General features: G+C 45.0%; 1 protein-coding gene across 4 annotated transcripts in view; it reads right to left on the bottom strand.

The window, feature by feature from the left end:
• Nucleotides 1-19,276, bottom strand: part of ulk1a (unc-51 like autophagy activating kinase 1a) — a 29,731-nt gene extending 10,455 nt beyond the window's left edge. For 2 of the 4 annotated variants that reach the window (XM_036526498.1, XM_036526496.1), the window contains exons 1-15: nucleotides 18,645-19,276; nucleotides 18,011-18,103; nucleotides 17,857-17,898; nucleotides 12,248-12,280; nucleotides 11,359-11,395; nucleotides 8,001-8,174; nucleotides 6,506-6,579; nucleotides 6,162-6,263; nucleotides 4,066-4,124; nucleotides 2,468-2,550; nucleotides 2,199-2,249; nucleotides 1,698-1,786; nucleotides 1,073-1,229; nucleotides 605-665; nucleotides 283-372 (exon numbers count right to left, since the gene is read on the bottom strand). In XM_036526498.1, coding sequence (XP_036382391.1) covers nucleotides 283-372; nucleotides 605-665; nucleotides 1,073-1,229; nucleotides 1,698-1,786; nucleotides 2,199-2,249; nucleotides 2,468-2,550; nucleotides 4,066-4,124; nucleotides 6,162-6,263; nucleotides 6,506-6,579; nucleotides 8,001-8,174; nucleotides 11,359-11,395; nucleotides 12,248-12,280; nucleotides 17,857-17,898; nucleotides 18,011-18,103; nucleotides 18,645-18,734 — 1,235 coding nt within the window. In that variant the 5' untranslated portion in view covers nucleotides 18,735-19,276. Of the gene's footprint in view, nucleotides 1-282; nucleotides 373-604; nucleotides 666-1,072; nucleotides 1,233-1,697; nucleotides 1,787-2,198; nucleotides 2,250-2,467; nucleotides 2,551-4,065; nucleotides 4,125-6,161; nucleotides 6,264-6,505; nucleotides 6,580-8,000; nucleotides 8,175-11,358; nucleotides 11,396-12,247; nucleotides 12,281-17,856; nucleotides 17,899-18,010; nucleotides 18,104-18,644 lie in introns of all 4 variants that reach the window. The other 2 variants (XM_036526497.1, XM_036526495.1) reach the window with 1 other exon arrangement.
• Between the last annotated feature and the right edge of the window lie 2,695 nt (nucleotides 19,277-21,971).

Raw genomic sequence — 21,971 nt, forward strand, 5'->3', positions numbered from 1 at the left:
CTATATTGTAAAACCATATATTCAGCCAGGAAAATTTGGTGCATGAGACACGATACTAACGCCACTGAAATCTAATGGATGTGTGACCTTTTGTATTTAGAATGTGCTAAAATACTTACTTAATTAGAAACAGACTGTTTTATTAAAAAATATGTTTCTTATCTCAAATGTGGATCCAAAGAACACTTTGTTCTGGTTTGGTATTTTGCTCTCCCAGCTTTACACCAAATAATGACTGTCGCTTCTTTATTACAAAGAGATCCCCCCGCCCCCTGCTCTTACCCTACAGGGCTGGGTGAGCCACTGAAGGAAGGCGCAGGGGAAGGTGTCTTGCCCTGACTCCCCAGACCAGCAGAGGCCACCAGAGAGCTCCTGGTCCCATCGTAGGCAAAAAAACAAAACAAAACAAAACAAAAAAGACGACGAGATGTCACCAGGGCAGTGTAGCGATCACTCTTCTAACAAAGGACTACATCCTGCCTGCCTTCATGAATATACACAGCCATAACTGCACAGAATCTAGATCCGTGTTGCATTCTGAAACCTAACGGAATCAGTGCATACAGCCCAGTGTGCTTCAGAGCACTGTTCCCTATCTACTCACCCACTGTACATCAAACAGTCCTGGACACCTTTGCCACCGGGCACTTCACAGGTGATCTCACCTGAGAGGGATATTGAGTAAGTAAAATCTCCACACAGAGACAAAAGAACAAACAAAAAGATAACTGCTTTTTTAAGCATTTTCTTTTAGTTGTTTCCACTTTTGCTGCAACTATAGTTACACTGACACCAATATTAGTGTTTAGTTCCAGCTACTATATATATATTTCACAGTATTCAAATGCCTTGCACATGGTAGCTCGGAGGTTATACGTAATATGCAATGGGGCCCACTCAAGGGGCCAGACAGGAAACAAAATACCGTAACCCTTACACACAATGAATGAAACAGGGCCTCTCAAATAATCACAGGTAGCCTTTGCAGCAGTGTGTTTATTACTTGTGTGTGTGTGACACACATGTGTGAAACTGCCACAGATCCGGCGCCTGAGAGGGGTTGCGGGCTTACTGGGGAACTGGGCCGGCACCATGACAAAATCGTCCGCGTCACAGGACGAGTTCTTGCTGCTGCTGTTGCCTCCCGAGTCCTTCAGCAGGAAGCCAGGGGGATCCTGGGTCGGGGAGGCCAGGGCCTTGGTACGGAGCTGCTGAATCTCTGCAACTGACTGCTGCGGAGAAGAGAGCGGTGGTGGTGGTGGTGGTGGTGGGGGGGGGGGGGGGGGGGGTAAGGTAGCGGACACATCACACAGCCCTTATTTCTAGCTTCCTTTAGCGATAAAAACAGCCAGGGTGGCTCAGGAAAGCTCAGGCCTTCCTAATGACACGTTCATAATCTGGGGCTTAGGCCTTATCACTGCAGCTCAAACAATAACCAGAGAGACGCGCTGTACGGCAGCTGCTTTAAATAAACAGCTCCACGTCACTGCAGGGCCACCGATGGTTAATCTATAACTCCAGGTGGACACAGTGAACTGCGCGGCCCCTGCTAGGTTTACACAGAAGGGCACACGCACACACACACACCATGTGCGGGAGGGAATTTGCATATTTGCAGCCTCTCTGACCTATGAAAGTAAGGCTGGGGTCTGTGTCTGTGCCGGGGGCTGGGTGGGGGAGGGGCGGGTATTACTCACTGGTGGGGAGGCCAGGTGAGATGTGGACGAGCTGCTGCAGGAGCTGGCAGATCCAGAGCTGGGGTAGGAGGGCATGGGCACAGGGGCAGCTGTCGAAGATGCGCACAGACACACACACACACACACACACACAGAACAATGCATCACTGTTATACAATGCCCAGTTCTATTCATGTGCCAAACATTATACAAACAAGCACTGCAACCAATAAATTCTATTCTAAAGAGGAAGTTCTCCATTTGTTTTGTTTGTATGAAATTGGAGGGGGAGATGATGGGGCAGTGGTGGGGTGTGGTGTTGTGGAACCATAAGTCTAAAGTTTAAAATCCAAGCAGGGACACTGTTGTTGTACCCTAAGGAAAAAAAAAGCTGTACTACTTCACAAAACAACCAGCAGCGTCAGTGGATAATATGTACACGGGTGACTGCTGAGAACGGAAGTGTAAAAATAGTTTGGGATGGACCTGAGCAAGGGGAGCTGCTTTGGGATAAACACTCACATTTCTTCATGGACGAACTCGCCTCCAGGAAGGGATGCCGGAAAAACTCATCTGGAGAAAAATAACGGACAAAGAGTGCCAGAGTTTACAGAGATCAGTCGGAGATAGCGTAAGTGCTGATGTACAATGTACCTTCTGTTACGCAGCACAAAGGAAGGTAGTGAAAACAACAAGAGGCAAGCAATCCGCCCTGATTTAATGCAGTGCGGTACATCATAATCAATACACAAGGCAGTAATTAATGAGCGCTTGTGTCTAAGCGCACTGACCGAAGTCCATGCGGTCTTTGTGGTTGCGCTGCAGCAAGCCCTGAAGCAGATGTCTCAGGTGGTGTGACGTCTCCCGCGGGATGCTGGGAAAAACAAACATTCGGTTATTGAGAACTCTGAGCAAGTTCAATATGCAATACAAAAAAAAAGGAATAACAAATGCAACTGTAACATGGCAGAAAGTACATTTGAAGTGAATAAAGGAACACTCTCCCAGCCATAACCTGGAGCCGATATTTATACATGTATTCAATAATGACTGATGTATGCTTAAAAACTACACAAACAAAACTCATATAGACACACATGCACACACATGTACACACATGTACACAGACACACACAGATGTATGTGGTACATAATGTACCTCCACCAAGAGGACAAGTATAGGGCAAATACTCAAATAAAACAGAGCAAAGGGGAGTGGTCCTGCTCATTTCCTTAGCCCCCCGTGGCTGATCTGGCATGGAAATGCACTGGGCCGAGGGAGACTCCCATGCGGCAGGTGCTGTGTCATGACTCAGGGAGCAGTGTGTTCTTGTGCGTGTGCACACATGTGCGTGTCGAAGCGGGGATCTGAGAAGCCCCCGGGATGCCGTGACACCGTGAGCCGTCGTTTGAACGCGCGGGCCCAGCGCTATGTGGGTCAAACGGGAAGCAATACCGCCGTGGGGCCCTGACAGCCAGCCTGCGCCGAACAGCCGTTATAAATAGAACTATGAGCACACGGCGCGCCCCTCCTAACACAAACAAACATGCCTGGCTTTATCTGGGGGCACATCAGAGGCAGGCCTGCTAGGCCGCTGTAGCCGGTCAGGTACGCTGCTTCACGGAACCTCTGCCGTGTAGCTTTACGCCGTTTTACATTCGTTCTACAGTCCTTCCATACGTCGAGGAAACGTTTGGCTGTCGAGTAAACACTTACAGTGCTGTCAATACAGGGTGCTTCAGGCCACTCTGATGAGACACACAAGGTCAAACTCTCCCCCCCTCCAACGGCGCTGCCCACCTGATTCATGATCGCTGATGAGTGACTGTTTTAAGATTATCACAATCTCAATATGGGCTAGCTTCAAGTGGGCTCCGGCAGGCGGACGGTGTACAGTTGCGTGCCAAAATAGGTTGCAGAACACTGCGTCATAGGTGATATCACGCAGTTAAATCAGCCTCCTCTGGCTCAGCAGTGGAGATAAATACAGAAATAAATGGCTGAAATTCTTGGCAGAGAGTGAAGGCAGGGAGCAGGGGGTCGGGGGCGGGAGGAGGAGCGGGCAGAATCCTGGGCCACCTCTGAGCCTTCTAGAATCTTGGCAGTGGGAGTCACATGCAGATGCAGAAGGGTGTGTGTGTGTGTGTGTGTGTGTGTGTGTGTGTGTGTGTGTGTGTGTGTGTGCGTGTGTGTGTGTGTGATCCAGGTCCATGACAGTTTAATTTCCCTCAAGGTGAGCAGAAGCAGGGCCACATTAGGCCATGCGTCAGGGCAGACGTGCGAGTGACCACGGGAGGCAGATCATCAGATCAGAAGCGATTGGTCACATGAAAAGCTGACAAAGCCTTCCCAAAGAGATTCATGGTGGGAAACAGCAGGGGCACTTACTTGGGGCTGAGGTTCTTGTTTTTCTCGTAAAACAGCCGGAGATCCTGTGGGCTACTAGCCTGTGGAACAGACAAAGGCAAACATTGTAACAGACGATACTGGGCAGAGGCACGATTCGATGGGGTCAGGGCTCTGACAAGCCTTGTACCTACAGTAATGTACAATAAACCCGCTCCCAAGCTGATCCCTAATGCACCCATTTCTCTGGATGAGTGAATGATTTGAACAGGCAAGAGAAAACCTTCCACTGGAATTTTTGTTTGATTTTTCAAGTAGACATATTACCATCCAAAATATGACACATAATTACCACTCAGCTTTTTTGCAAGTTAACCCACAGGTTGTAAAATTGTGTGGATACTGTAAAACAGTCCTGTTGTTTTGCTAGTTTGTCCGATAATGTTCCTCTCTAAACCAAAGCAGACTGACACATCAGCACACTGGCAAAGTAAACCCAGTTAGTCTTGTTAGTTCAAATCTGCTGAGCTCTCTGGACTCAATGACCCGCCACTGGCAAAGTCTGGACCTCTTTGGCACAGACTCCACAGCCTGATTGGATTGAGAAATGTGTACTGTTTTCAAAAAATCCACCTCTAATCACAAACACACACAGTTTGTTTTTCTTCTGCTTCTGAAGTTTGTGCTAGGAGTTGACAGCCCACAGCAGGCAATACTTCACTGCGGCAACGGTTGCGCAATGCTGTTTACGGCCATCTCACGGAGACTGGAGCTGGTCATTTCCTCTGTACAGACGTTTGTAAACAAGGTCCTTCATTACAGATGGACACACTGCTCCTTTATCTGTGACCAGGAAGAGGCGACAGGCCTAATGGTGTGGGTTCGAAACCACGTCGTCAAGAGGCTCGGAGAACAGGTGCCAGGGGGGAACATGCGAGCACAGATCACATGCTGTTTGTTATCTGCGAGGTTTTGTAATACAGAGTCAGGCGTCCTCCTCTTAGGTTTTCATGTTTTGCAAAACTTCACAGCTGTTAAATGGAGACGCTGACTTCACGCTTGCTTTACATGGGCAATGAACTGGGTAAAGCTGTACTTTCTGTGCAAGGACCTGAAAATCTTTAAAAGTATGCCCTTAATTTGTTATGCAAGGTCGATTCTGAACCCAAATCCCATGATTTGGGGCAACAGCTTCACAGAAGCAGGTGGTGTGGACAGTTTGACAACAATAACAGCCTGACAGAGAGGAGGTGGCAGCGGAGGAGAGTGACAATAAAGAAAAGACATTCGATCTGCCTGACATTAGTGCCACAGACACAGAAAGCGTGCACCCTTGAACGGGAAACTCGGCCATGTGCCCAGATCGGCCGAACTCAGTTTAGTTCCACCTCAGCAGGTGTACTGCCTTAGAGACCTCTGTAAGATTCATGGTGATAAGAAGGGGCCCTTCACTGCATTGAAAACTATGTGATACTGAGAAGTTGAGACACAGTTTTTTCCAGTAAGGTCAAAACAAGAACACCAGCCTGCCATCAATGCGGTTCACCTGGCGGGAACCCAGCTCAAATGAGTCAAATGTCAACACAGATTAGATGAACCTCCAGAGGGAGATTTTACAATGAACAGCTGAAGGATAACAGGGATTTTTCTCTTTATTCATACCTGGAATTACCACCATTATCACAAACATACTGGTCTATATCTAAAGCTGATATCTAAGCTTTGAGTAACATGAGAAAAAGTCAAAGTAAGTTAAATTTGGCAAACAATTTATGAAGTGCTGTTAGCAATGTTTGCTTGAAATGTCCACACAAACACACAAACAAAAAAGCCTTTTTTGGACAGGGTAATTATATTGAAGATCCAATAAAAAAGGTTTAAGTTTTTCAGAGAAATGGCATAGCCACTGTGCTGAACCATTTAACTGTGGGTGGGCGATATGGATTCTTTGTGCGCAAGCTACACCAGCACCACTGAAAGAGCTACTATTACTTAGACTAGAGGCAAACAAGATAAACTGTATGCTCTTGATGTTCCTCACAAAGAAACACACTCACAGACAATTGTATATGGGGGCGGGAGTGGGATATGTGTGAGTGTGTTTGCATGTGCATGACAATACTTTTTCAGGGGCTCACCTGAAAGGGGGCCTTCCCGGTCAGACACTGGTACACAATGGTTCCTATACTCCACAGGTCAGCTTTGGCATCGTAGTTCTGGGACATAATCACTTCAGGGGCCTGGCAGAAGGGGAAACGGGGATATAAGACCGATAGAAACAGGTCTGGACTTTAAGGCTTTGAAGGAAAAACCCAGTTCTGTTGGATGGTTTAACCCAATTTAGGAAAGAACAAGATGGGATTATATGCGGCGGAGGGGCAAACAGCCAAGCTGATCCTCTTTAAATCAAGCCCTCGAGTAAGAGGAGCAAAGGAAAGGTGGGGTGGGGGAGGGTGGGTGGGGTGAAGAGAAGAGCGCTTACCATATACATGGGAGAACCACACAGTGTGGCAGCCATCATGTTGTTCTGGAGGTAGCGCGCAAACCCAAAGTCGGCTGAGGGGAGAGACAGAAAGAGACAGAAAGAGACGGCTGAATGTCAGAAACACCACGCACGAGGCAGGGAAATGCTTTGCAAGCCAATTCAAATCTCTTCCCGCACAGATTCTGATGCAACACTTTCTGTTTGTCTTATCAAACTGTGTTTGAATTCAACACAGGGGGACCTGCTGAAGGATCCAGGATGGAAGGTGCTTTGTTGCCTCAGTGTAATTGTATTATACGTAAAATGCAAGCTCCCCGTGTTATGCTGTATGTGGGCATCTGGTAAGGGAATAAACGATGCACTGTTTGCAAGATGGTGCGTTTGGAGCGACAGCCTGTTGATCACATTCGAGAACAAGGTAAAAGGGAAGGTTGTTTTAGCTGTGATAAATTCCTGTTGGGATCTGGGCCTCCTCCACACTGCCAATGTGACACAGCTGAACCACAGATGGCGTGTCACTTTCACCGCCCTGTCCTCTACAGTTCAACATATTACCACACCGAAACAGGAATGTGCAAAGGCTCTACAAAAAAGCGACAGCCGCCAGGCCTCAAACGAGTGAGGTATGGAGCTTACCCTCAAGTCGATAAGATAATTATTATGCCACTTGAAGTAACGACCACTCGCCAGCAGCTGATTCCTTATTACTTAGCTGGGTATAATATGGTTGCTCTGCCTGTTTCCCTTATCTGTAGCTCACCATCTGTCATTGCTGCAAACAAGCACCATCAGTCTATTGCCAAGTTCTGCTGCAATAACACTCAGACAGAGGATACAGTCTCCCCGGGGGTAATATGTTAATCTATGCAAAACAATGCCACATCCAAAATATCTTTTCAGTCGCCCCAAGTGTTTCAAGAAAAAATAGGGGAAGGATTACCCATCAAAGCTGGTCCCTCTATTTGTGTTGTCAGCTTAAGATGAGCACCCCCCACCCCCCATTCCTTAGCCCCTACCACTACAAATTTCACAAGGCCCAGCAGACTCTGCCATCCTGGTGAAATATGAGGAGTCTGTTCCCTGAGGTGTCATCAGAGCTGAGAGATAGAGAGGGCCATGCACCTTGCCTGCTTTTGTGAATAATGGCACATGGCTCAAAGTGCTTACAGTAGTTTTGCCTCCTGTTCGCATACACTTCCACTGCCCAATTGCCATTTACACTATAGAACGAGTACTTGCGAGTCACTGCATGAACATTAACTTCTGTCATTTACACACACACACAAATATACAACCCTTACATTTTTAATTACTGATGTTTTATTGTAATTTTACTGCGTTCACTTAACCACAATAAGTGCTGGCAAAAATGCTCCCTGAGGACACAGTTGGAAATGGTGTCATATACCGTTCTTATCTGAGTGCTGTCTATCGACCTGATTAATCTCCTCACAGAATGTCAGAGCTCCATGAGGAGCACAGAGGCACGCACCTATCTTGATGCGGGTGTTGTTGGGGTTGGACTTGCGGCCCCCGGAGTAGGACAGCAGGATGTTCTGGGGTTTCAGGTCGCGGTGGATGATCCCCTTGGCTTGCAGGACCCTCATGGCGCCGGCAATCTGCTGCAGGAAGACCCGGATGGTGTCCTCGCTCAGGGTGCCTTTTGCTGCAGTTTGGGAAATGGGACAGGGGGAGGGAGCATCAGCAAAGGGTACCCACAAAACTGTCAGGTGCATTTCAAAAATGAGCTGAAATTCGCTCATGCATTCAGTGTGTGAACGACCACACACATTGAGTCTCAAAACCCCCCACAAAGAGAACATCCCCACAAAATTGTTTGACAACCAAAGACTTGACAAGGAGAGGGTGTTCATACTGTGCCAAGAAATCACTCATCCTTATGGAGAAAATGTATCCCTATATAGTATAATTACATTCCAAAATGACAGTAATGTGTTTGTAAACACTTCATTAAGTACAGTAAAAAGGAACTGACTCATGCTTTTTTAACGGCCTCTAGCTTTAGGAAAAAACAATCTGCACATCCAGGGAAAAAAAACAGTAAAATAATCTTGTGTTTATAGCAAACTCTAACATGTCATTGCACAGACAGTATCACACAGACCACCTGCACAGACAGATGTACAATACAGAGTGGATATGAACTCTGAACATTCAACACATAATGGCTGATGTGACAGGGGCTTGATTATAATTAGGCTATAATTCTACAACATCCTGTTCACAAAGTAACAGCTGCCTTTGATCACAGCACACCAAACAGCAAGCTACATTTCTCTGTTACCTCTAAGAATAAATGAAACTATGGATAAGAGTCAAAGCTTGCCACTGGCTGGCGTTCCCTCTATCCTCATCATATAATATAGGGTGCACACAGGACTTGAATGAATCTAATGCGGGGAAAAACTGCGCCTCTAAGATTTTTACAACTGTACAGCTGACCCACTACCTCCAAAGAGGGGTATTGCCACCCCCCAATTCCCCATTTGACACCTCCGCCCTGAAAGTGCCTTTCTTTCGCTCGGTCAGGAGAAATCTCATACCCATGTTTACTCCCAAAGTGTTCTCAGAGATGGAAATAAACCAGAGAGAGAGAGAGAGAGGGTGGGAGAGAAGGAGGGTGAGCAAGCATGTGTCTGTGTATGTGTGTGTCTGTATGTGTGTGAGTGACAGCCAAAAATTACTCACACTTTCAGAACTCACTAACCCCAAGCCCGGGATAGGCCGAGTGTGCTTTAAATAGAGGCACGCCGGCCATGTGGTGCTGTTTCATGGGCAGAGTGGAAAAATAAATTCTCCCATATGACAACACACACAGCGGGAGTGACAGTGACCTCCCTTGACCCCAACACCTGGTTCAGAGCTGTTGGCCTCCGTCTCACCCAGGTGACATTGAATGCAGCGGGCGTGGTCTTGCTTGGCACACGCCCGGGATCCTGAGAGGACCACAGCGCGTCCACATCCTCAGAAGTGGCGGGAATGCCAAACTTCCCCGGCAGTCCAGCCGAACCCTGAACTTCCTCTTTCAGCCCCTCCCCACTTTCTGTAACTCACACGCTGCTTATCTACACGGAAATCGTCCCTTTCTTCTCAGAAGGCTTGTTGACAAACCTTTTCTAGAAGAGTCTCCAGGGCTCATCAAAGGGAGAGGTACCTAGAAGCTTGGACCAGCTTCTGAGTACTGTGTTTTATGGTTAATGCTAATTTAACACCCTCTTCCAAAGACTGAATATGAAATGGCTCTTTCATATGGTCAACACACCCAATTTAACAACCTGAAGTATGTGTCAGACTCTGTAAGTAAACTAGATCTGCAAACCACCAATGTTAAGCAGCTCAGTGATAAAGCCCTCCTGATCACTAAATACAATAATACAGGAGCCCTTGGTTATGTTTTTCCCATATTAAAAAATATTTGTAACTGATTTCAGTGACCTCTGGAGATGTGATGATGTCTAAGAACCGGGAAAAATTACATTTTACACTAAACACTTCATTTTCTCACTTGATCACAGTTAGGCTGAAACCCCAAATGAGCCTTACTCTCTCCCTCCCCCATTTCCACACCAGTCAAAAAAGTACCTCAGCTTATTCAAATGTATTTTTAGCAACTGTGTTTTTCCACAAGAGGGGAGGCACTGCAGGCAGACAGACAGAAGGGCCTTTGGGATGAGTGCAAAATAGAAGGATGAAGTCAGGGTGCTGCTATGTGTGGTGTCACTGCCAGGTCTCTAGCTGGGCAGGTACTGCCACGCTGCATGGTGAGGTGGGTCGAGGGAAAAAAAGAAAAAAAACATAGGCTAGCATGGCAGGACAATGAGGTCAGAGCTCAGAGCCCATGCCTTTAATCTTTAAATAGATCCATTGACTCAAACCAGGTAACTTTAGCCTTTCGCCCTCACGGCCACTCCCCTCCCCCCTCCCCGCAATGGAGAAAGTGGAAGGGTATGAGTTATTTCCGCCTCATCAGCGGAAAAGCCCAGTAATGGTGCACATACATCCATGTCTGTGTGTCTGTGGCGAGGGCACGGAACATTCCTGTGAGGTTCTAAGTCACTGAATACCACCGCTTTTGTTATGCGGGCCACACTTTCCAGGCGTTTTTTCCTCAAGCTAATGGCTGGATTAACGTCCAGCTACATAAACCTACATAAACATCCAGGAGCAGAAGTAGGGAAAATGGGCAAGAGGGTTATGCAATGACTGGAGGTGGGGGAACAAGGCAGTGGCCCTGACTGGGAGGAAGTGGATCATGGACATCACATTGGATGCTCACCGATTGGTGTTACACAAAAAAAGCTTATCCCATATAACTTCCTTTCCAACAACCAGTCAAAATCACTTCAAAACTGCCCTTACTTTTTGATTTTTTTTACACGTCATATTTACATACAAATGACTCTGGCATTTTCTTCTACCTCTTCTACTTCTGTTCAATTACCAGTGAGTAACTATTTTGCAACATTTCATGTTATAATTTGCAGTTATAATATGCAGTGTAGCATAGTGGTTGAGGAACAAGACGTGGCCAAAAGGTTGCCGGTTTCATTCCCCGATGGGGCACTGCTGCTGTACCCTTGGGCAAGGTACTTAACCACAAATTGTCTCAGTAAATATCCAGCTGTATAAATAGATAACACTGTAACTGATGTAAGTCGCTCTGGGTAAGAGCATCTGCTAAATGCCAACAACGTAATGTAATGTAATGTAATGTGATTTGTTTGTGTATCAGGCCAATAAAGCTTATTTGAATTGGAACTATTTGAAAACATGTTTTGAGGAAAACAAGCAGTTGTCCACAGTTGCTGTACATGAAACAGCGTACTTACAATGAAGGTAGTCTGCCAGGTCTCCCCCGTTACAGTACTGGGAAAAGAATGGAAGGAACAGCATTAAGAAATAATGTCTCTACATGGCAAAAGGTGAAATTTGATGACGGATTCAACAAACAAGGAAGGCGAGGCCAGACAGACAACAAAAAAATTCTTTAAAATTAGAAACAGATGACTGATCAAAGATTTACCACTTTGGGGTTACACTGATAGGCTTCCCCCACCTGCATTTCTTTTCAAGAAAATACCACATTAAAAGGTAAAGTCAGAGATAAAGCCGCGCAGGCATTCCTGAATGAGGCACAGGCACAAGTGTAGCACAATCATAAGGAACAGGGCTTGAATCAAAAGGTTGCACCTTCAATTCCCCCAGTGAGGCAATGTTGTTGTACAATCAGGCGAGCTAGTTAACCTCATCTGCCGTGGTGAACATTCAGCTGTACAAATGGATAACATGTAAAAATCGTAAGCTATGCGAGTCACTCTTATCTAGAGTGTCTGCTAAGCAACTGTAATGTAATTCCACTCAACTACACAGCCCCTTCGATGTGATCTCAGGTGACAGAGACATTGACAAACTGTTGTAAATACGCTGCTGCTCCAGTCCCCCGTATAACACCATGGCAGAGTTAATTATCACATAATGCAACCCTTCCAAGGGGGGTCAGCGCATATGATCTATCACACAGTAAAATAATCTCATTGTCCATGCCAAATGATGTGACCCATACAACCCACTGCTAACATTTAATGAGTGTTATCCAGCCCCATAAGAGGCCAACAAAAGGGCTCCCCTTCAGCAGGGGAGCTATTTGGAACAGTGCTTTGCAGTAGTAGACGTGAGGAGGGTATAGCATATTCAGCAGGTCTTTGGGACAATGCTTACCTCCATGACAAGGTACACGCAACTCGCCATCTCCTGGAAAGGAAAACAGAGACAAATGACTGTGGTGTATGGTCAGAATACACCCCAAGCACTACATTCAATTTTCAAGCAACAAAAGGCCACGTATCTTGACAAAAAACAACAGCCACAACTGTATCTTTGTTGGATGCCATTTAGCTAGTCATCAGTGCCTGAATAAGGTGCCACCAAAAAAAAACAAAAAAACAACATAAATCATATAATGTAAACAAAGAGTTGGACAAAAGGAAGTCAACACCCACTTCCTGCAATACAACGTGGGTGTGAACTGTGAGTTCAGGGGCTGTGTGTTCTGTTCTGGGATCACTGAAGTGAGCAACACTGCGAGCCCAATTAGCTATCAAGCGCACAGAAACAGCATCCCACTGAATTACAGTTCACTGAGTACCAAACAGACGAGAGCTGAACGAAAGGCCAGGAATCTGACTCCAGCGCTCTCCCCGCCCCCGGCGTGGGGCCGTACAGATGTTATGTAACCAATTTACACTAATGCCCTATTAAACCCCTGGGGCTCGGCTTCCCACCACCCAGCGTCCACCGGGGGTCACAAAGGGTCACGGGGGAAGGGGGTTGAGAGGGCTTCATTTGCAGCTGGCAGCCATAGTCTGAACAAAGTGCTTGATAACAGCAAAGGAGTAAAAAGAAAGAGAGAGAAAAACAGAGAGAAGAAAAGAAGAAAAAAAAAACAAAAAAGAGGTTTCCCACCTCGCCACGCACCACAATTACCCATGTTGATGAGGAGGTTCATGCCTCCTAACTTGTTTGTTTTTTTTTGTTTTTTTTTTAATAAGCTGCTAATCAAAGAGATGTTCCATATCGGGTCCCGGAACAACCTGCCTCACAGTAAGAGGCTACTGAGATTACACAAAGTGCAATCCTGTACAAGAACACAAACATCGGAAATTTTTGTCTTGGGAACTAATTCTTTCTGTAAGGAATGGTAATGTGTACAGCAAACAGTAATACGAATGTGTAAGTAACACCTACAAAGCTTTGATGTGAAGGGAGCACAGCATGGCCTCCTTTTAATAAAGAGAGTGCCTCTGACTAAATGCGTCTGGATGTAAGCCCAGGAGCCGTTAATGAGTTACAGGGAACAGCAAAGGAGCAGGGGCAATCCAACGGACATAATACTTTAATGAGAGCGCGCCAGCTCTGCTCAGAAGCACAGACACCTTCCCTGCTGCCATTTTGGCCTTTGGAAAAATGAATAAATAACAACACACATATTTAAAATTCATAAATTTAGACGACTTTGTGTATACTTCTGAAAAGCCCTTTCCACCAACTTTTATGTTGTACAATCCAAATACCTGCCAAGACAGCTTAATGTCTACCCCCCCCCCCCCCCCCCCCCAATCCTCTATCCTCCCTCTTTTCTTTTTTTTGTATGTGAACCAGAAAAAGTATAACAAAAGGGCAGCCTTCTTCAAGTGCACTCTTATCACCCAGCAACAGATGACACATCATTCCTGGAGCGGCCAATCAACTGGTGAGGCCTAGCCGTTCCCAGGGCAAGCTGCTGCTGACTAAGCAACATTTCTATTTTCTTTTGCCATTGTGTAGATAGCGGCAAAGCAGCAACCAGCCACCTGTTTTATGCTGTGCCATCAGGCAGACCCATTTACACCCGTTCACTGCCTGGCTATGGTTTCACCTTACAGATGAGGGCTGGCAATTACCAGAGACCTCACGTTTGGCATGCCTGTATAAAACGTGAGGGCCAATGCCACACAACAACTGGTCATGTTCATATGTGGATTCACCTGAGAATGGCCTCAGATATGAAAATGGGTTTTTCATCTGTCAGTGCAGTTCAAAAATAGCTCCTAATACCAGAGAATACAGTCTATGTTATGGGTGAACACAGGAAATGCCTTAATATTAAAACAACAGGAAAGGGTCCCCTTTCTAACTAGTCTTAGGAATTGGGAATTCCTGCTTTTTGGTGTGTTTTTCTAAAGAGATCCAAAAGCATCTTTCCATTTAAGAGTAAGAAACAAAGAGCTGATAGAAAATATTGTGAAATGTTCCCAAACAAGCTAGTGCTGGAAATCCCATTGTTTTATGTTTTGCTCCATTTGATCCAAAAGAATTGGTTTTGGACACTGGCTGAATCCACTGGACAATGGGCAATAAGACAGACGAAACTGACCTGTGCTCACATGGAGGTGAAGGGGTTCAGGAAAGAGAATGATAGCAATAACTTTTATTTGCTACCACAAGTGCACTGATCGTGGCAAATGAACCATTGTAGCCCCAGACAAGCTCTCCTCGGCAAAGTGCCAAGAGGTTCCAAGCTTTGCAGTTCCTCGCTAATCCATGAAAACACAGCTGACCCTTGGTGTCCCTCTCAAGGCCTTGTGTACACACACAGACAAAACAAGCTGACAAGATTCTAAATCCTCCTGACAGAATAGATTTTCCAAATAAAACATCTCTTTTTCCACCCGCTGCCCAGACCTCAAACATTAGCTATGCGACAATGTCGTGTTTTGAAACGCCGGTGGACACTTCAACAGACCCAGATAGGCTTCAAAGTTTCCAGTGGAAGAGAAGAAAATTTCATCTAGGGCTTCTCGGCATTTGTGACTTTGTAAATACAGTAAGCCAACAGGCCTTTCACATATCACACTTCTGTGTGTTAACCATAGAGTCAGTATTGTTTGTACTAATTTGTCAGAAGGGGTAAAACAACACCTTGTTTTACATTCAGCATGGCAATATGTAATTAGCTCCTAGTGTTTCTTTTAAGTAACAGAACCACCCGCATTAGCCATTCGCAAAGTGCATAACCATGTGAGCCTTGGTCTTGGTGCGACTCCCTGATGCCCTGTCATGAGCACCGGTCTCGTCCCGTCCCCCAGGAGCAGGGTGTGAGGAGCAGCAATGCTCCAGGGACAGGTGGGCCTACTGTCTCAGCTCATTACTGCCTGCTGTGACAGGCCCTCCCGCTAACAGGAGGGAGACTGCCGACACCACGGTGACCCACCACGAAGCAGCTGTCGGGGCCTCAGCAGGCACCTGACACAAACACTCCACCTGAACTTTCTAACACACCCACCAAACACACACACACACACACACACACACCCCCGGGGATACCTCTCATCAAGTTTCCACGACAACCTCACTCCAGTCTTAACCCATAGCCTAGAGTTACGGAGTGTGTGCTGCTCTTTTTAACGGCTATGAAAATCAGGGAGTGTAGCGCAGTAGAGCAGCCTTTTGTGTCACCTGCTCGCAGGCTGGGTACACAAAGCCGCTCCTTCTGCCGCTTCTTTTGTGTGTGTCTACTGCTCACGTGCGGAATGGGCCCGACCTGCTCCCAGCAACCGCCTGAGGACTCGTCATAAACGTGACGAGTGACTGTTTTTTTCTTTCGGGTGATGCAGACGAGACAGACTGGTGCACTTCCCCGCGAGGGTGGAGGCTAGGAGAAGCGGTGGGGTTACTGCAGGTTGCTGTTCCATCAAAACCATGACATTGACTGTAGACCAATGAGTAAGTAAAAAAAAAAAGGGGGTGAGAGGTTCCTGCCACTCAAGAAACTTGAGAAAACTGACTGCGTGCCCAAGTAGCACCGTATTTCCAGCCTTACTGTGGCTCCGTTAATAAGTCCAGGCCAGAGCGTGGCACACCGCACGTAAGTAACTCTCTGTAAATCCTGACTGCAAGCCATGACAAACACAATTTTGGACAGCTACAAGCAGCATTTTTTCCACCTGCCTCATCACCCTCCCCCTCCCCCCTCCCCTCAACTTATAATGCTGTGCGAGTCAAAGGGGAATAACAATCAACCAACAAAAGAAACAGCTCAATACTCTAGCATGACATCAAATTTTGGTTCTCAGCCTACGTGTCACCCTGTTATAGCATGGCATTTGACCGTCTGCATCACTGTACGCAGAACTGCAGCGTGTGACGTCAAAATACACTGCCACGCTGAAACAATGTCTGACAGGGCAAAGAGATTTGGTAGGAGGGGGAGGTCAGTGCTCTATTAATAAGCATATTTATGAGTTTTCCAACACCCTCTATGTCACTGACAGACAGCACAAACACGTCTGCCCACAATAACCAGACGTGTGTGCAAACTTTAGCTGAGCATGTTCTGGACAGCACAGTGCGCTGCACGGCTCTTTCGGTGTGGCACCCTGTGGCAAAGATGAATAATGATGTGTTGCCGCCTTCACCCACATCCTAACCCCGCAGCCCTAAAATGACATCTCTTTACACAGGGTGTTGACACCATGCGCACCACCCCTGTAATTAGCTCAAGGCTCTCAGACGTTATGCACAGAGAGCTCTTTGATGATGACACAGAAAAGTTAGAAATTTACATTTACATTTATTCATTTAGCAGACGCTTTTATCCAAAGCGACTTACATAGGTTACAGTTCTTTACAATGTCATCCATTTATACAGCTGGATATTTACTGAGGCAATTGTGAGTTAAGTACCTTGCCCAAGGGTACAGCAGCAGTGTCCCAGCGGGGATCGAACCGGCAACCTTTCGGTTACAAGGCCTGCTCCTTAACCACTATGCTACACTGCCACCAAAAAAAGAAATCTAGTCACCATGCCAGCGCCACCTGAAAAACCAACACAACTCACATGTTAATGACACCTTGTGTCCTGGCCATGCATGTACTAAAACCCTATTTTATAAGTAATAAGCGCTATATACACTTAGGGAAGTCATGAATTAAACAACAGGTAAGATGATCCTAACCATACCGAACAACTGTTTACCCCTTCGACTGTTTCTAATTGTAAGCATTTCATCGTCGTTCTCTCGATTAAAAATGGGGCCTATAAAAAAATCAAACACCTCAAACCACTGTACAATAATCAGCAATTACTGAAAGAGTTCTGTATGGTCCATCAATCAATTGCATGTCAGCGAAAGCACGGAAAGCCGTGCGATATGTTTCCAAATGAAGTAACACCGTTCTGAGCCAATGAGATTGCGCGCACATGGAATGTCAACAGGGAAACACGTGATGGCAGCGGGCCACAGGAAAACAAGACAGAATGGCTGCTGGTTCGCAAGCGTCACTTCAGAACAGGCGCTGCGCAGATCTGTTTTCACATCGTCAGAATTGCCCGAGAGTGGACACAAATAATTAGATCATCACATTTACACATTAAAAAGATTAATGGATCCAGCCAGCACCTTTCTAAACTGATGCCCAAAAACAAGAGGTAGAGTTGCGAGGCCTGAGAACTCTGCTTGCGAAACGCGCACACACACACACGACCCGATTTTAATATTACACCTTTAAATCCGTTCCCTGCCGCCAACAGAAGCATAATACACATTACGAGGTAGGATATAGGTCATGGCAAACAGCTGGCGATTTTGCAGTGTAAGGACAATTGTACTTGTAAGCGAAAGAGCAAAGGAATATCATAACTTCGATAACGAGTCAACAAGCTAGAACGAGGAAAATTGCGATTTACGAATAGTGGAAAGAATTAGGCATGCTGCTGTTCAGAGTAACTCAAAGAAATGTCAAGTGCACAAACATTGCTGGTCTTGTGTCTGAGTACATAGCAAACATACCTGGAAGTCAAGTAACCCAACGATATTCTCATGTTTCAACTCCTTAAAAAAGAAAGAGTGAAAATATAGTCAGGCATGTTATGGAGCAAGATGTTCAAACAGTAACAAACCATGATGGCAAAGTCTCGTGACAGGATTGAAAAATTATTCTTACCTTTAATATTTTAATTTCTTTTCCTAAAAGTGTCTGTGACTTTGCCAAGTTTTTCTTGTTTATGCATTTCACAGCCACTTCCCAATCATGTTTCTGGAAAAAAAAAATAATAAACAACACATTTCTTAGGGAGGCTTAACTATTTATTAATTGATTTATTTATTTTCATGTACCAAAAAACTCTTTGTTCTGGGCAACCCCCCCCCCCCCCCAAACACCTGCAGCCCCATAACTGACTATGCCTACTCAATATAACTAGCTAGCTAACGATATATACAACCCTATACAGGTTTTTAAATTAGCACAGTCATTGAAATATTGCTGCTAACAGCTATTAAAATTTGAACGTAGCTACCAGCTACCAGCCTAGGTTTATTTTGTCCCCACCACAACCTAGCAGGCGAGCTAGCTAACAGCAAAGGCCTTTCTTGTTTAAGGTCGTATTGTATGCCAGGTTGCATCTATGTGCACAGTAGTGCCGAGGTTTAGCTAATGTCACATTAACTCGGACACAACCGATCAGTACGATGGCAAAAGAAAGTTAAAAGACATGACTTTATGAATCCTGCAATCTTGAGAATTATTACATTGCGATATAACCTTTGTTAGTTAGCTACAGATGTTGTCGTATTACCTCCTTGTGTCTGCCTTTGAACACCACCGCGAACGCGCCGTGTCCTATTAAGTCTTTCCGACTGAACTCGAATTTCCCCACGGTCTCCATCTCCACAATATTCAACTGATGCAACAAAATATATATCGGATGAAATCAGGATCTTGGGCTCTTCTCTCTAGCTGGACCCAACTCGCCTCCGTTAAACTCCAGGCAGCAAAAAAGTTGCCATGTTCCTTCGCATTCCATGGGCTGCCTTTCGCTCAAAAAGTACCCCTCTTCTGTCATGTTAGCTCGTGAGAAGGAAATAAAAAATTTCCTTTTAACGTTGTCTTCGCATGATTTCAAACATCATCATGATGCACGTTAACAAAAGTGGCCTAGAGCTAGCTGCTAACTACAAAGTATCAAAATAACTCTCAAGTCTACCTTAAGAACAACGGACTCGGTTTTGTTTGTATACAGAAGGAAGTGTCAACTCTCTCACGGTCCTAAAAAACAGCGTTATATTTTTTTGCGGAAAATAAACTAACGTTACTCGTGTTCGTTTCTAAACGTCTCTCGCTATTCCTGTAATTCGGTTTTCTGTCTTTCCCGTGATGCTGACAAAGAGTGTTGCTACGAGAGCTATCCCGTATAGCCTGCTAGCTGGCTTGCTTGTACGTCTAAAACAAAGACCTCTCAAAGCTATTCGTAGCCGAGAGCATTTGCGCATGCGCAAGTTTTTTTTTTCCCCTCCCCTCTAAGTTGATGTCAAAGGAAGTCTGCATGTCACGACAGGGTATATAAATATTGCGTATTTAATTACACAACGGATGAAGTTAATATTAATAACAATAATACACCAGTGAAACCTGATATTAGACGACAGACACCTAATTTTAAAGAGAGATAGCTATTCATACTGTCAAAATTCTTGACTTAGCTAGGTAATTGAACATCAATGATTGAACTAAAATAGCAACCCATAGATGATCGGGACACAGCACCACCCCAAACCACCAACGTCAGCTCTTTTGTCTCACTTGTTGAACTTATTCACCTCTTTCTTGAAGACCGGTAGACCTTAACACTTCAATTAATTGGGATTTTCCGTGCTGTAATCTCAAGAGAACATGAAATCGTTTGAAAGTATTGATTTTGTGGGAACAGTTCAAATTAAAACGAACACAGCATGATTGTTTTAATCTTTTGAATGTAATTAAATATGAACAATGTGCCTAAACCTTATATGTTTACACTGCGCAGATACTTTCCAACCACACGAGTTTATAGACGTCATTTAGGTGGTCAACGTATCTGGAAATACTAAGCATAATTTTGTGTGAGCCACTCACTGGCGCCCTCTATTGTAGTTATTAATTAGTTACAAGTGGACACAAACGCACAATCCCAGCAGCCTTTTGGGCTCTAAAGTACTGTACTACTCTGTGTGCTCAAAAATCAGCATCGTTTTATGTTATCATAAATAAACACTTTGTTTACGTGACATTTGGTTGGATCTGTGCATCAACACTTTGGCAGACTCCCATAACCAGGCCATTGCATTCTTTCATTGTCCTCAATATCCTCAAACACTCAGTAAATCATTTGCAAAGCTTGAATTTACTGGAAGAATGGAGGGAAGTACTTTGTCCAGGAGTATGACAACATTCCTCCACCAGTGTAAATCAGTGATAAATTATTATGGAAACTACAGCCAGGTATTATGACAACAAATAATGGTTCATCAAAGGGGTGTTGAGTGAAAACCTATTTAATACATTCCAACTATTATATTTCATATTTAATGTGATATGTTTAACTGTCTTCATAGGAAGTCTGTGATTGAGTCAGAATGTCCACCTTCCTGGACTGTGGCCTAGCTAGGATGCAAACCACCCAGGACATTTGTAATACACCTTCTGTCACATTAAAAGGTTTTTTTTAAAAGATTGGGTGCACTGTAACTTTTACCCCAGCATTGCTTACTAAGCATATGTGCAACTCAAGCGTTTTTCTGCCCTACTCTCTTCTCTGGCTGAGAGGGCAGATTACATAATAAAAACCCTGAAATGTCCTCCACATGGTTTTGTTTTAATAACTGACTGTCCTCTAGCCCTGCAGGGTGTGCCAGGAGAGCAGTGGCATTGCACTGTGACATTTGGCTTGTTGCTGCTCTGTGTTCTTTTTAATTACCTCAAGACACACACAGCATCAAAGAGCTAAACAAAGGAACAGTGACCAAGAACACAATGACCTTGTGTAACAAGGCAGAAATCATGTGTTTGAAGAGAAAACAATTTTGTGTAAGTCTGTGACATTGACAGCTTAACAGGGTAAAATAAATCATGGCCTCCTGGACCTTGAAAATGGTGAGCTTGGTCTAAAGCTCCTGATCCCTCCAACCCTCCAATCTCAACATTATAAACTCTCACCTTTGACCTTTGACCTAAACAGTAGGAGGTCCATTTGTTGTAGTAGCCTCATAATAACAGCAGTCCTAAAGTACAAAGGTAGTTTGTTCAAATATGCCAAGTATGTATTTTTACCCATGGACAGCTAACTGGGTGTATGTGTAATATATGTACCCAAAAGTTTTCCCAGAAATTGTTACAGGTTTTCTAAACATCACAGGATGGTTTTAGGCGAGTCATAAAGAAACACTATTAGTTTTTCTGAGTTTCCACACATCAAAACTGAAATATGTCCAACGGAAAACTTCAGTTAAGCCCTCACTTTTCAGTACCCGAAACTTCAGTTAAGCCCTCACTTTTCAGTACCCGAAACAATCTATTTCCTCATCCAGAGAAAGAGGTCATTGCAGCCATAAACCTCCCTCAAACCATTGAAAAACATCTAAAAGAAAGCCAAAAAATATATTTTATGTCTCGTCCTGAAGCTTTTAAATACACCAGATAAAGCAACAAAGAGAAAAATGTTGAAGGATTTTAAAAGGTCTTTTCATGCTCAGTTCATTTCCATATTTGTTTTCCCACCCTTCAGAAAAGGCAGTCCGTGTGTCAGTGCTATTTGAGAATCTGGGTCAGCCGGATGTCTCAGTGCAGCAGAAACAAGCTGCTCGCAGCTCGCCAGCTGGTTAAGCTTCATTTGTTTATTTCATTCAAATGTTTTCGCAGATAAAACTGAACGAGCTGCAGAGGAAGAGGGTGTGGTGAACCTCTTTCGATTGAGAGGTAAGTGAGGTAAGTGATGCACTGCCCTGTGAAACTTGCGTTGACCGAACTCCTCACACTCAGAGTGACAGGGTACCGGTGCTTCTTGTGAAAGCTGTTTAGAAGTTGGTTTTGGCGTGCATGTGGAGGCAGTCCTCAGGTTTGGCTTTCTGTGTAGTCCTATACAGTAAGA

Source organism: Megalops cyprinoides, chromosome 4 (assembly GCF_013368585.1).
Source record: "Megalops cyprinoides isolate fMegCyp1 chromosome 4, fMegCyp1.pri, whole genome shotgun sequence".
NCBI classification, from domain to species: domain Eukaryota; kingdom Metazoa; phylum Chordata; class Actinopteri; order Elopiformes; family Megalopidae; genus Megalops; species Megalops cyprinoides.